The sequence below is a fragment of the Rhinopithecus bieti genome, unplaced genomic scaffold (assembly GCF_001698545.2).
Source record: "Rhinopithecus bieti isolate Rb0 unplaced genomic scaffold, ASM169854v2 scaffold_14700, whole genome shotgun sequence".
Classification (NCBI taxonomy): Eukaryota; Metazoa; Chordata; class Mammalia; order Primates; family Cercopithecidae; genus Rhinopithecus; species Rhinopithecus bieti.
Genome location: NW_016808194.1, coordinates 1,467,512 through 1,483,008, shown reverse-complemented (window position 1 = coordinate 1,483,008; position 15,497 = coordinate 1,467,512). Strand labels below are relative to the sequence as shown.

At 35.6% G+C, this 15,497-nt stretch overlaps 1 protein-coding gene across 1 annotated transcript in view; it reads right to left on the bottom strand.

Annotated features, from left to right (window-relative positions):
* Positions 1-15,497, bottom strand: part of MON2 (MON2 regulator of endosome-to-Golgi trafficking) — a 128,758-nt gene that overhangs the window by 85,818 nt on the left and 27,443 nt on the right. Inside the window, 5 exon segments of the mRNA XM_017885694.1 lie at positions 1,642-1,836; positions 8,388-8,513; positions 9,270-9,367; positions 11,105-11,234; positions 14,496-14,627. Coding sequence (XP_017741183.1) covers positions 1,642-1,836; positions 8,388-8,513; positions 9,270-9,367; positions 11,105-11,234; positions 14,496-14,627 — 681 coding nt within the window.

Sequence of the window (15,497 nt, the reverse complement as noted above, 5' to 3'; positions counted from 1 at the left end):
GTTTAATTTTTTTCTTGTGATTCAGTTTTAGTAGGTTGATGTTTCAAGGAATTTATTCATTTCTTCTAGGTTAACCAATTTGTTAGCACATAACTCTTCCTACTAGTCTTTTATGATCCTTTTAAATTTCTTATTTCTGTGGCATCAGTTGTAATGTCTCCTCTTTTATTTCTGATTTTAGTTATTTGAGTATTTTCTCTTTTTAGTCTTGATAATGGTTTGTTAATTTTCTTAATTTTTTCAAAAAAACAACTTTCACTGATTCTCTCTATTGCATTTCTATTCTCCATTTTGTTTATTTATGTGGTATTCTTTATTATTTCCTTCCTTCTCCTAACTAGTGTGTTGTTTAATTTCCATACATTTGAGACTCTTCTCATTTTCCTTCCACTATTGATTTCTGGTTGGATTCCACTTTGGTCAGAGAAGATACTTGGTATGATTACAATCTTCCTAAATTTGTTGAGACTTGTTTTATGGCTTAACATATGCTCTATCCTTGAGAACAATCTATGTGCACTTGAAAAGAATGTGTAATCTGCTATGTTAGGTGGAGTGTTCTGTATATGTCTGTTAGGTCCAACTGTTCTACAGTGTTGTTCAAGTCCTTTGTTTCCTTATTAGTCTTATGTCTGGTTGTTCTACCTTTATTGGAAGTAGAGTATTTAAAGTCTCCTACTATTATTGTATTGTCTATTTTTAGAATATAAGGTCAGGCGCGATGGCTGACACTTGTAATCCCAGCACTTTGGGAGGTTAAGGTGGGTGGATCAGCTGAAGTCAGGAGTTTAAGACCAGCCTGACCAAGAGGGTGAAGCCCCATCTCTACTAAAAATACAAAAATTAGCCGGGTGTGGTGGCAGGTGCCTGTAGTCCCAGCTACTAGGGAGACTGAGGCAGAAGAATTCCTTGAACCCAGGAGGTGGAAGTTGCAGTGAGCTGAGATTGTGCCACTGCACTCCAGCCTGGGCGACAGAGCGAGACTCCATCTCAAAAAAAAAAAAAAGAAGAAGAAGAAGAAGAAGCATATAAATGTGAAAAAATTACAGAATGTGAATTTGACTTAACACAGAATTTTAAAAAAACATGGTGCACTATTTTCTCTGACAAACAGTATTTGAATGTTTATGACTAAAGCATTACATAAATAGAATTATCATCAGGAATATCACAACATAATAGGCATTGATTAACTTTGCAAAACAGATACAATATTGGACTGTAAGTCAAAATAATTGGTTTCTAATCCTAGACTTGACCAAATCTTTAATGTCTTTGCTTTAATCTGTTAAGACATATGAAACAGTATAAATGAAAGCAGAATAAACTGAAGAGACTATAATTTTAATAATCCTTCAAATGAGATACAGACAATTAGCTGAGTTCCTAAACCACAATTCCTATGCTGCCTTCAGATAACAGGCAATGACTCTGCTTCACATATTATGAATAATCTATAAACATAAGCAAGATTCAAGAAAGGACAGCACAAACCTTTAGAGTACCTAGAATACATGTAGGTACTCAAAAAAATTCTGTTGAACTAAATTGAAAAAACTAAATGCACTGTAACAGACCACTTTTTACAAAGGGCACAACATGCAACTATATACACAAATACGTAAGGAAATTAGCACTTACCAAAAGACTGTAAAATTGCTTAATCAGAACAGATACTACTCTCAGCAAACGCATGCAGATAGGAAAATAGGGTTTTTCAACTGGTGCTGGAGAAGATGAAGCGCTGGAACCTTGTCTGAACTTTATATTTGGAGAAAAGAGCTTTATCACAAGAGGACATACCCTTTCTTTGAGGAGGAAACTAAATTCTTGGTGCTATTTGCAAGGAAAAAAAGAAAGAAAAAAAATTAACTTTATTTGTACTAAATACTTCTAAAAACACAGTCTCACTACGAAACAAAACTTCTTAATAACCAGTATAAATAATTTAGCTTTACTATAAGTTTATATGTTTTATTGTTTTATAGTTTACCCACAATTTTGAAATTCATATTGCACTTAGAGAGTCTAAGATCAGAATAGTCATCAGAGCCCAGCATGGTGGCTCATGCCTGTAATCTTAGCATTTTGGGAGCCCAAGGTGGGAGGATAGCTCGAGCCCGGGAGTTCAAGATGAGCCTCAGCAACACAGTGAGACCCCACCTCTACAAAAAATTTAAAAATTAGCCAGGTGTGGTGGCACACACCAGTAGTCCCAGCTATTTGGGAAGCTGAGGTGGAAAAAACACTTGAACCCTGGAGGTCAAGGCTGTAGTGAGCCATGATCATGCCACTGCCCTCCAGTCTGGGTGACAGAGCAAGATACTATCTCAAAAAGTAATAATAATCAGTATTACAACAGGTTTTTGAAAGAATGTAAGTTTAAAAGGAACACTTAATGATTTTAGAATTAAGTAATTGGTGATTACTAGAAACTTTCATTTTAGTTGGACACTGGTAATTAAAAACATAAACAACAGAAGAAAGAAAATAGAGCCAGGCATGGTGGCTCAGCCCTGGAATCCTGGCACTTTGGGAGGCTGAGGTGGGAGGATTGCTGGTACTCAGGAGTTCAAGACCAGCCTGAGCAACACAGGGAGACCCCATCTCAACAACAACAACAACAAAAATTAGCTGGATATAGTGGTACCGCCTGCGGTCCCAGCTACTTGGGTGGCTGAGGTGGGAGGATCACTTGAGCCCAGGGAGGTTGAGACTGCAGTGAGCCATGATCACACCACTGTACTCCAATCTGGGCAATGGAGCAAGACCCTATCTCACACAGAAAAAAAAAAAGAAAAGAAAAAAGAAAGAAAAGAAAACAAGCTATACAAATTCAAGCAAATAAATAGTTTAAAATAGGTAGCTGAGGAGAGAAAATTTCCTAATAAAGTATGTTATATAATTCACTGATTTTGTTTTGCAAAGAACAATTCCTTTCATGCAGAGATTTAATAATTAACTTAAAATTTTGTTCTGCTTGGACTGCTTGAACAGAACATGATGAGCTGATAAAACATGCAATGGCAAACAAGCATAATTATTTTACAAGTCAGGGAATCTTGCAAATAATTCTTAAATTTTACTTACAGTCATAATATATTATAAAGAAAGCACTCCTTAACCTGTTAATTCCCTGCCTATAATAGCAAGGTAATCCCATTTCACTGACAATATAAGGCCTAGTCTGTATTTAATGACTAGCCTCAAATACACTTTATTTTGTTGTTGTCATCCAAATTTCATTGAAGCTATAAACAAAGAAAAGATCACAAAAATCACTTGACCTAATCCTTTAATCTTACAGAGAAGGGAAATAAGGCATAGAGCAGGTTGTTTGCTCAGAATCACAAAATTTTTTAAATGTACCTTTTTTTTTTTTTTTTGAGATGGAGTTTCTCTTTGTCACCCAGGCTGGAGTGCAATGGCACGATTGTGGTTCACTGCAACCTCCACCTCCCAGGTTCAAGCAATTCTCCTGCCTCCACCTCCCAAGTAGCTGAGATTACAGGTATGTGCCACCACACCTTGCTAATTTTTGTATTTTTAATAGTGACGGGGTTTCACCATGTTGGCCAGGCTCTCCTGACCTCAGGTGATCGGCCCGCCTTAGCCTCCCAAAGTGCTGGGATGACAGGCGTGAGCCACTGCCCCCAGACTAAATGTATCTTTTAAAAAATCAGATTCTCAAGAAAGAAAACTGAAAACACAGATAAATAAAACATAAAAGTAAGTCTTGCCTAATCTCACCTCCTGGAGATAAGTGGACTACTCATTGTTAACTTCTACATGTATACTCTTCCAGACTTTTATAAATATTTTAATATACTTTTCATTCTTTCCCCAAAATGAGATCTTAAGAGATAAATGACTTGAAATTATACTCTCACATCTATAGTTAGTTTCTTTGACTGCCAAAATGAAAAGTAAAGTCCACTTTCATATTTTACAAAAATGATTATTTTGTATATTGGTTAATATATAAGCATACCAGCAATTCTTAAGCAATTCTTAAAAGTTTTATCAATTCACTGTTTCCCTCTCACTACTCAACTCACTACAGTTGGGTTTCCTCCAGCACTATCACCAACTATCCCAATTCTACTTCTCCACTTCTCATTATCCTCATCATGATCTCTGTGGCCAAAGCAAACACTTTCCAGTCTTTCCAGTCTTTCCAGTCTTCATCTTATCAGATCTCTTTGTTTTTGTTTTGTTTTGTTCTGTTTTTGAAACAGGGTCTTGCTCTGTTACCCAGGCTGGAGTGCAGTGGTACGATCATGGCTCACTGCAGCCTTGACCTCCTGGGGTCTTCCCGCCCCTCAGCCTCCCAAGTAGCTGACACTACAGGTAAATGTCACCAGGCCCAGCTGATTTTCTAAAAATTTTTCATAGAGACAGGGTCTCACTATGTTGCCCAGGCTGGTCTTGAACTCCTGAGCTCAGGCTATCTGGCCGCCTCAGTCCCCCAAAGTGCTAAGATTACAGGTGTGAGCCACTGCACCTACCAGATCTCTGTGAACCACCTGATATAACTGATTACTTGCTTCATCTTGAAACTTTCTTTGCTTTTGCCTTTTATTACGTCACATTCTCTTAGATTTGTTCCTGCCTTCTGGCCTTGTGTTCTCAGTCTCTTGTACATGCTCATTCTCAACTGTTTAATGTTGAGGTTCCTCAGAAGTCCAGAGTACCATGCCCTTGCTTTGTACTCTAGGTTCTCACCACAATCTCATTCACTCCCATCTCTCCAATTATCAACTATATGCCAGGAACATTTAAATTTATAATTTCAGCCCCAAACCTTGAAATGCATAAGTCCAATTAACATTTTGTATGTCTCACAGATACCTCAAAATTAGTATATATATGAATAATGTGTCTTTGTGATAAAAATTCTGCCCATGAAGTACTCCATCTTAGCAAATGGTTCACTATTCAAGCCAGAAAGCTAGAAGTAATCTTTGAGACTGCCTTTTTTATCTTCCACTACAATACTTCATTGAGGCAAAAGGCAAAGCTTCAATGCCCTTAAAGCCTATTTTTCTAGAAAAGAAGACATCCTTTCTCAGGGTCACTGCTCTTCGACCTTCTGTGTGGAGTACTCTTTTCCTATTCTCTCCATGTCTCCTAGCTACTCTTAATCCTTCATTTACAAGCTTAAGTATCATATCCTTGATTTATCACCAAGTCTCCACTAGGTTTGGTCCACTGTTATTCATTTCCTGACACTTTTAATACTTCTCCTTCACAGCACTCATCACATCTTATCAACTCAGTTAAAATCTGTCTCCCCATTAGAATTGTAAGTGTCACAGGGCAAAGACTTTATCAGTCTTATTTAACTTCTGTATACTTGGCATAAAACATAAGTGACTAGTAAATTTTGATTGCATATGTGAATGATGAGTTAAAAAAGAAACAAATATTTATCTCTGGAAGAAAACTGTACAGGATGAAGTTCTAGGATCTTACACAGAAGAATAAAGTAAATTTTGTACGTATAATAAATCTGTAAAAACAGGCTGGGCACGCTGGCTCATGCCTGTAATCCCAGCACTTTGGGAGGCCAAGGCAGGTGGATCACAAAGTCAGGAGATCGAGACCATCCTGGCCAACACCATGAAACCCTGTCTGTACTTAAAAAAAATACAAAAAAATTAGCCGGGCATGGTGGCGGGTGCTTATAGTCCCAGCTACTCAGGAGGCTGAGGCAGGAGAATGGCATGAACATGGGAGGTGGAGCTTGCAGTAAGCTGAGATCACACCACTGCACTCCAGCCTGGGCAACAGAGCAAGACTCTGTCTCAAAAAAAAAAAGAGAAAAAAAAATCTGTAAAAACAGTTTCAAATATTTTCCTACAAAGTCAGAAAACATAACCCAAACATAAAAATTTTAAATTCAGATTCATTAACCAATTCATTCATTCAAATATTTATCAAACACCTGCCATATGCCAGGCACTATTACTAAAGACACCTATACAACAGTACTAAGTCCCTGCCTCACAGAGTTTATCTTCTTGTAGGGAAAGAGAGAAAATAAAATAGTACACAATATGTAATAATATATAATACATATATACGTGTGTGTGTGTGTGTGTGTGTGTGTGTGGCAGGAGGTGATAAGTACTACAAAGAAAAATAAAGAGGGATAAGAAAGATAATGGTGCTGGTAGGAAAAAAGGTTGCCATTTTACACAATGTGGTTGGGGAAGATGTGTCTGATAAGTTGACCATTGAACAAAGCCCTCAAAAAAGTAAGACAGCAAGCCATATGAGGAAAAAAGGATTCCATGCCCAGGGAATAGCAAGTACAAAGGCCCTGGGGCAGGAGTCTGCTTGAGGCACTTCAGAAACAACAAGAAGGACAGTGTGGCCAAAGGATGAGGGCAAAGAGAGGAAAGAAACAAGATCAAGGAATATCGGGGACTAAATCATGAAAAGTTCCACAGAGCAGAAGGACACTTCATCTTTTAGTCTGATAAGGAGGATATCAACTGAAGCAATTTACAAGAGACTGAAAAGATTTGACTTATTTTAAAAGACCATTCTGGATGTGGTGTCACAAACAACTATAATAAGTGGTACAAGTATTAATATATATGCAAGCAGACCAGTTAGGAAGCCAACACAACAATTCAAGTAAGAGGTGATGGTAGCTTAGACTAGAATAATTGTAGAAGTGGTAAGAAGTGATTGGATCCTGAATATGTTTTGAAGGTGATGGTTGGGATGTGATATGTAAATAAAAAAGAGGGGATACGGAGAGAAACTAATTTGGATCAACATGAGTTCAAATCCCAACTCCATCACTTATAAACCATGAAACTGTGGACAAATTATTTAACCCTCTGGATGTTGTAGTTTCCTCATGTGTAAAACAGTGATAATTGGTATATCTTAGGCACTTGGGAAGATAAAAGAGAATATAATATGTAAGGAATCTGGCACATAGCACATAGAAGGTAGTCAAGAAATGATAGCTGCTATGACTATTATTTATACAAGAGTGTTGGACAAGTTATATCTAAATACTGCTTATCTTATTACACTACAAGAAAGGGAATCATCAGTATATACTGCTCACCAAGAGCATTTAACAACTGCCTAATGTATACTAAAAATTATGAGCCATATAAAAATAATTTCAGCTCCAAATCCTGGCCTAAAAGATCTTATACTACTGTACCACTTAATTCACTCATTTTGTAGGTAAGAGCAAAGGATAAAATGGATTACTTAGGGAGGAAGCATGGTAAGGGAAGGAGCTAGATGAGTAGTTAAGAAACCTAAATTACAGTTCAAGACCTGCTAATAACTAAGTGACCCTGCGTAAGTCACTGACTTCATTTTGGACTTTGGTTGTTTTCCATTTAAGTTATGTGAAAACACATAGCTAGATATATGAGCAAGTAACAATCAATAATTTCTTTAGGCTTTTAAATATTACACAAGTAACTCACATACCACATTTCCTTCATAGACTCATACACTGGGAGATACCTGACTATTAACAGATTGTCTCTAGAGATTCTTTCTATTATTAAAATTCCAAAATGCTAAGGGACTTAAAAAAAAAAAAAAGTAATGTAATACTAAACTGTTATATGTCTAAAGTTTGAGGCTATAACTCTCCACATCTTTCTTTCCTTCCTTTCCTTTTTTTTTTTTTTTTTTTTTTTAAGAAATGGGGTCTGGCTCTCTCACCCAGGCTGGAGTGTAGTGGCATGAACACGGCTCACTGCAAACTCAACCTCCTGGGCAGAAGCGATTCTCCTGCCTCAGTCTCCTGAATAGCAGGGACTACAGACATGCACCATCACACCTAGCTTTTTAAAAAATTTTTTGTTTTATTTATTTTTTTTGAGACAGAGTCTTGCTGTCACCCAGGCTGGAGTGAAGTGGTGCGACTTCAGCTCACTGCAACCTCCGCCTCCCAGGTTCAAGTGATTCTCCTGCCTCAGCCTCCTGAGTAGCTGGGACTACAGGCACCCGCCATCACGCCCGGTTAATTTTTGTATTTTTAGTAGAGACGGGGTTTCATCATAGTGGCCAGGCTGGTCTCAAACTCCTGACCTTATGACCCACCTGCCTCGGCCTCCCAAAGTGCTGGGATTATAGGCGTGAGCCACCGCGCCCAGCCTTTTGATTTTCTTTTCTATATTGATGGTGTCTCACTATGTTGCCTAGGCTGGTCTCAAACTCCTGGGCTCAAGCAATCCTCCCACTTCAGCCTCCCAAAGTGTTGGGATTACAGACATGAGTCACCAAGTCTGGCCTCTTTGCAACTTTTAATGTGGAAAAAAAATACACGTTGCTTTCTTTAAAAATATCTGTAAAACAATCAAGATTAACTTTGTCACAAAATACTATAAATGGCTTACTTGTAAAAAGACCTGTGGAAAATCATTGAGGACTGACTCAAGTAATTCAAGGCCAAACGTCCGAGTCATTTCTGTCATGCCCACTAGCCAATAAGGAGCATCAGCATTAACCAACTGACAAAGGTCCTGGGAAAATAAATCCAACAATTTCACGTGCTAGAATTAAATGTGCTTTTCAAAACTCACAGTTCATAAATCTTAAAAAAAAAAAAATCTATCTTCTTATATAATACATGTTTTTGCTCCTTAGAAACTAAGTGCCGGTAATTCCAATTTTGACAAATTGTGTAACTGATAGATTATATAAGCAAACTTTTAAAGAATCATATAACTACTCTGTACTGACTATTTGTACAGCTGTACAATTTGTACAATTGTACAGTACTCTGTACTGACAATACAGAGACAGTAGACAGATAAATGATTAATCTAACATACTTTAAATGAAAAAATAAGCTTTTAATCCAAAGTAATAATATTTTCAGTACAGATTAATCTTGTTTTACCTAAAATTATTTATTCATGACAAGTGATGTAAAAATCAGGTATCTATGTATCAAATTATATTACACAGACCAAATTTATTACTTAAATTTTCCTTGTTTAAAGAAACTTTTTTTGCATGACTAGTTGTTTCTGATATACCTGTTTTCTAGTTCTGCATTTATTTCATTTTATTTTCTTAAAGTGAGTCATAATGTTTTATCATGTTAATTAGCTATAAAGTAAATACAGAAGTTGTTCTTTAGAACTATTTTAATACTACCTGTGACATATTTTCAAAAAAATTCACATTAAAAAACTTAGACATAAAATCCCCAGCTAAAAAATTCACACAAAACTATATTTTAGAATAAAAATTATTTTTATCAACTAAAATACCTGGAAAAGCATATATGCATCTTTAGCACAAGGTTTGAGGGTACTGACAGATCTTCTGTTACTATTTCCTTGCACCAGTATTGGTTGTTCTATAATATCTGCAATCAAAACAGGATGGGTTTTAGCAGTTCACAATAGCCTTTAATAAATTATATATTCTGTTTAAAAGATAATGTCTAAAATAAATATGTTTATATAATTATAAATTGTAATTATAATTTCAGAATTAAAATTTCCAATTTTAACATATGCCTCCAAAACAAAAAAAAAAGGAATCTATTTTTATACCAAATACCATAAAAATCACTCTTTGTTACCTTACATTCACTCTAATAAGCTGGGTATCTTTGTCCATACATTTGGTTTCCCATTCTTCAGCCCCTTTATTTCATGGACTTAACATTCACGTGATCTTTAAATGTGTTTTTAAATATCAAACAGACATACAAATGTTTACCATATGGTTAACTCCTCTACCATTTCACTATCTTCAAGAGAATTACTGCTTATCTGCTGCTATTACTATGTCAGTTACAGATATTCACCAGCTAAGAATCAGCTAGGATGGTGTTTCCCAACTCAGTACTTCTTTAATTAACTACTAGTAAAAAATATCATTCTCTGTAAGTTATGACAGCCTGTTTTGAATAAATATTGACTTAACGACTACCTGAAAAGAAAAAAGTTCTAAGTATTTCTACCTTACTATAAAGTATTAAATGGCAGATTAGCCTTAGAGACACACAACTAAAACTACCAATGCGGGAATTTTATTGAGGTTATGAATGTATAAAACATTCAAACTGGGGAACTGCCCTGTGTTATTACAATATGATTTTGAATATTTTAACCAAATGGGACATATTATAATTCCTTAATATTTCAAACTACTAGAATTCCACCTGCATTTTTCCCCCCCAAAAAATAAAGAAAAAACAATATACCAAAGTGGAAATATTCTTATAAAGGTATTTGATAAAAAATATTTAAAAATTATTATTATTATTTTTGAGATGGAGTCTTGCTCTGTTGTCCAGGCTGGAGTGCAGTGGTGCAATCACAGCTCACTGCAACCCTGCCTCCCAGGTTCAAGTGAGTCTCCTGCCTCAGCCTCTGGAGTAGCTGGGATTACAGGTGCACTCCACCACACCCAGCTGATTTTTTGTATTTTAGTAGAGACGAGGTTTTACCGTGTTGCCCAGGCTGGTCTCACACTCCTGAGCTCAGGCAATCCACCCACCTCGGCCTCCCAAAATGCTAGGATTACAGGCATGAGCCACCGCACCCGGCCAAAAATTAATTTTTATATTATTTAAATGTTCTTAACACATGTTAGCAGATACAGACAAATATTTATGAGGGAAGCCCACTCTTGGAAATTTATCCTGAAGAAATAATTTAAAAAGATATGTAGGAAACCACCCAAAACAGTTATAAAATACTGAACAGAACGCAAGTGTCCAATAGGAGACTAGTTCAGTTAAATTACAGAATGGCCACAAAATATAATGCAATAATAAAAATTTAAATTATAAGGATGAAGCAATAACATAAAAAATTCCTAGAATGCAATGTTTGGTTAAAAAATACATATAATGCAATACTTGGTTTAAAATGTGAAATTATCATATTTAATACAAAATTATGCATATACTAGAAATAAACAAGGAAAACAAAGAGCCTATTCCTTAGGGTGATCAAATTGTGAGGAATTTATTTTTTAAGTTTCCATTATAGACATAATAATGTTGATCATTTCAGCAAAGGCTGAAAGTTAATAAAACTGAAATCATCCAAGAACCACCCACAAAGTAAAACAACTTCTAGTACTTTACCTCTGTGTCGTTCATCTTCAGCAACCATCCTCTCAAAAACAACAGTAACAACTTGTCGCACTGTAGCAGCAGCTGTATTATTTGTAATATTATCTTTCGTGAAGTGTAGTCGAAAACAAAGAACAATTGCCTGAAAACACAATTTTCATTTAGTGTGAAACAAGATTGAAGAGCAAGGCCATTATCTTTATTTTATCAGGTGTAACCACAAATTGAATACTTTCTGTTTGGTTGTTTCAATCACCAATATGAAAAGTCCCACCATTTTATATAATAAAATATAAAAATCCTCAGATTTTGATGTAATTCAAGTTCTCAGTAAATATACAACCACAGAAGATTAGCTATGGTAATGTGAAACATACCTTTTAAAATTTGGTTCTTTTAACATCTATATAATAATGTGTTATGCTTTTATTTCCCCAGAATGACTTGCTTTGCAAATAACAAGAACTCAAAGTTTGCTGTATCATTTAAATATCTGGAGAAGCTATACCTAAGCATATAAATAAATAAAATTATGAAACTTCTAAAAGGAGTCATTTTTTTTCTTTTAAACCTCAAGTCTACTGAGGTGTAATTTATATACAATAAATTATAGAATCCCTTAAAATTATATAATTTGATGAGTTCTGACAAACATGTGGGCCCATGAAACTATGGCCACAATTGAGAAACGGAATATTTCCATCACCCCAAAAGTTCTCCTGTGCTCCTTTGCCACCCATCTCTTCTCCTACCCTTGGCCCCAGGCAAGCACCCATATGCTTTATTCACTGCAGATCAATGGGCATTTTCTATGATTTTTATATGAACAGATTAATTCCGTATGTGCTCATTTGGACCTGGCTTCATCCACTTAGAATAATATTTGTGAAATTCATCCACTTTGTTCTGTGTATCAGTAGTTTGTACCTTTTATTACCAAACAGTATTCCATGGTATGAGTACACTATATTTTGCTTATCTATTTACCTGCTGGTGAACATTTGGGCAGCTTCCAGGTTCTGACTATTGTAAAAAAAAAAAAAAAAAAAAAAAAAGCTGCTATGAACATTCATATATGTAAGTCACTGTGAGGACATATGTTTTCATTTATCTTGGGTAAATATCTAGAAGTGAAATGGATGGGTCATCTGGTAAGAATAGGTTTAACTTTTTAAGAAACCGACAGTTGGCTGTGCACGGTGGCTCACACCTATAATCCCAGCACTTTGGGAGGCTGAGGTGGGCAGTTCACTTGAGGCCAGGATTTGATGACCAGCCGGGCCAACATGGTGAAACCCCGTCTCTACTGAAAATACAAAAATTAGTTGGGTGTGGTGGTGCACACCTGTAATCCCAGCTACCTGGGAGCCTGAGGCATGAGAATCCCTTGAGCCTGGGAGGCGGAAGGTTGCAGTTAGCCAAAAGCGCACCACTGCACTCCAGCCTGGGCAACAAAGCAAGACTCTATCTCAAAAAAAAAAAAAAAAAAAAGAAAGAAAGAAAAAAAAAGAAACCGCTAGCTTCCCACAGTGGTTTTACAATTTTACATTTCTGCCAGCAGCATACATGAATTTAGAACTATCCTACATTCTCCATAATACTTGATGTGGTCTTTTATCATTGTAACTATTCTAATGGACGCATACTATTTCCTCATGGTTTTAATTTGTGTGCCCCTAATAATAACACTAAACTTCTTTTCATGTGTTTGTCACCCATTTGAATATTTTATTTTAATGAAGTGTCTGTTGAAACCATTTGTCCACACTTAATGTGTGGGTCGTCTGTGTTATGAATGAATTTTAAGAGTTCTTTATATAGTCTAGATACAAGTCCTTTGTCAGATATTTGTATTTTCCCACATTCTGTGGCTTTCTCAAGGATTTTAGATTTTGTGCCCTAATAAATCTTTGCCTACCCCAACATCACAAAGATTTTCTCCTATTTATCCTTCCAAAAGTTTTCTAGTTTTAAAAGAAGCCATTCTTGGAGAAAAACATAATGGTAGTTTTAGAATCAATGCCTATCACCTAAATTATATTAAAAGTTTTAAAAGACACAAGCCTCTGATACTGCTACTACTCTTTAGATTTCAACATAAAGGAAAGACACAGTACATAGTTATATATGAGCCTTCATATTAACTCAATTTTATACTATTTCTTTATACTTGATTTTTCTCATCCCCAATTATTGCATTTCCAAATTAACCAACATACTAAAATAAATCCTATAATCAGTTCTTATTTCTTTAGTTGATCAAATGAAAACCTTTAATAAAATTTTAAATACATGTATCAGAATAATTTGATAGCTAGAAATCAAGAGGAACTATACACAACAAAAGGATATATAAAAATATATACAATATTGTATATAGCTCATGTAAGCTTAAAAGAATAAACTATTTGCAATTAAAATCTCATTATGATCTAAGAACATCACTTGAGATAGTATACACAGCTTAATGTGACAGTATATTGTACTTCTTATAAGTCATGCAAATTATAATGAAGCTATTACTGAGAGTCTAAAAAATTCCTTAGACAATAATTCACTTACTGCTATGTTACTCTCTACTTTCTGTTCCTTAGAAATATTTCATAATAAAAAACTTTTTAAAAAGTGAAATAAATAATAGAATGGCTCTTATGTGTTCCACAGTGGGTGGGAGTGATGACAAAATGAGAGATAGCTATCATACATACAATCTTATCTAGTATAAATGGTCAAAGGAGATTTGTCTAGCCATTTAAGAAACATATTTGAACTGTCTGGTTTACATATCATATACATATGAAATTATGGGTAGGGAGAGCTATCACAAGGAATCTAAAACACTCAAGGCAATATCCTTTTTTTATTTTTGAGACAGAGTCTCACTCTGTCGCCCAGGCTGGAGGGCAGTGGCGTGATCTTGGCTCACTGCAAGCTCCGCCTCCTGAGTTCACGCCATTCTCCTGCCTCAGCCTCCTGAGTAGCTGCAACTACAGGCACCCACCACACCTGGCAAATTTTTTGTATTTTTAGTAGAGACAGGGTTTCACCATGTTAGCCAGGATGGTCGCGATCTCCTGACCTGGTGATCTCACAACACGTTTTTTTTCCTTAGTTCCCTCCTTCCCTATTCTTACTCTTGGGCTACTTTCTCTCTTTTTTCCATTTCCTATTAACTATTCAGCCTGTTGGCTGTACCCAAGGGACTTTGATTAAGCACCCCAACCTGATTTCAACTCTAACCTGGAAAAAATAAGGTACTAACAGTTATTAACATGCAGTGTCAATCACAATAGCTGTAGGGAAGTTGCTTTTGGTTCAAACGGCACCAAGCTTTTCTCTTTCAGCCAGCTTATTCAAATACTGTCTCAAAGCACATATGAACTCTGGCAAACAGTTTTCCTACCTTAGAAAGTGCCTCATCATGAACTACGGTATTGGTTGTTAAAAGAACAAGAACTGTTTGAAGTAACTTAAGTTCTTCAAGACTATTCTCCATTAGCTGCCAAAGCATGTTAATTATATTTCCAGCTGCAGTCTGTAAAATAGTTATTTTAATTATTGTCAACAAACAAAATACAGATGCTGATGTTCCTAAGTAAGAAAAGGTATACAAATCTACCTCACCTGAAGAGGATTTCTTGAACACAATAACAAAAACCGTATCTTTAGATCTCTAGATCCAAACACATCTCTCAAGTAATTTAGGACTTACCATCAATTAATTATCTCCCTCAAAAATTGTAATATCCTATTTGAATATATACACATAGCAGCAAGCAGTTTTGTAATACCTAGTCAAAATCACAGCTCATTTCTACAACATTGATAGATTGTATTTGGACATGAATAATACGGACATATGCAAATTCGCTATGAGTCTGCTGTTTCAGATACAATACTTCATTTATAGTATGTTACAGAAAAAAAATGCAACCCATATTAACACCACATTGGCACACTCAATTAAATCTGACATTGTTTAAGATGATACATTAATGGCAAAACATTTATTACTTCTATTATAGTACTTATGGAGTACAAAATTAAGATAACACCATTAAATTTGAGACCAACATGCAGATTCATGGTTAAGAAATATTTTTTCTCATTTTTCCAACATATTGTTAGATACAAACAATACATTTAAGTTAATGAAAAACAAATTATTACTCCATATAATCTAGGAAAGAGAGTCATGCTCTTCCCTCCTCTCTGTATAAAAGAAAAATTAAAGGGGGGAGGGGGGAGGAGGGAGGGATTGCATTGGGGAGTTATACATGATATAAATGATGAATTGATGGGTGCTGACGAGTTGATGGGTGCAGCACACCAACATGGCATAAGTATACATATGTAACAAACCTGCACATTATGCACATGTACCCTAGAACTTAAAGTATAATAA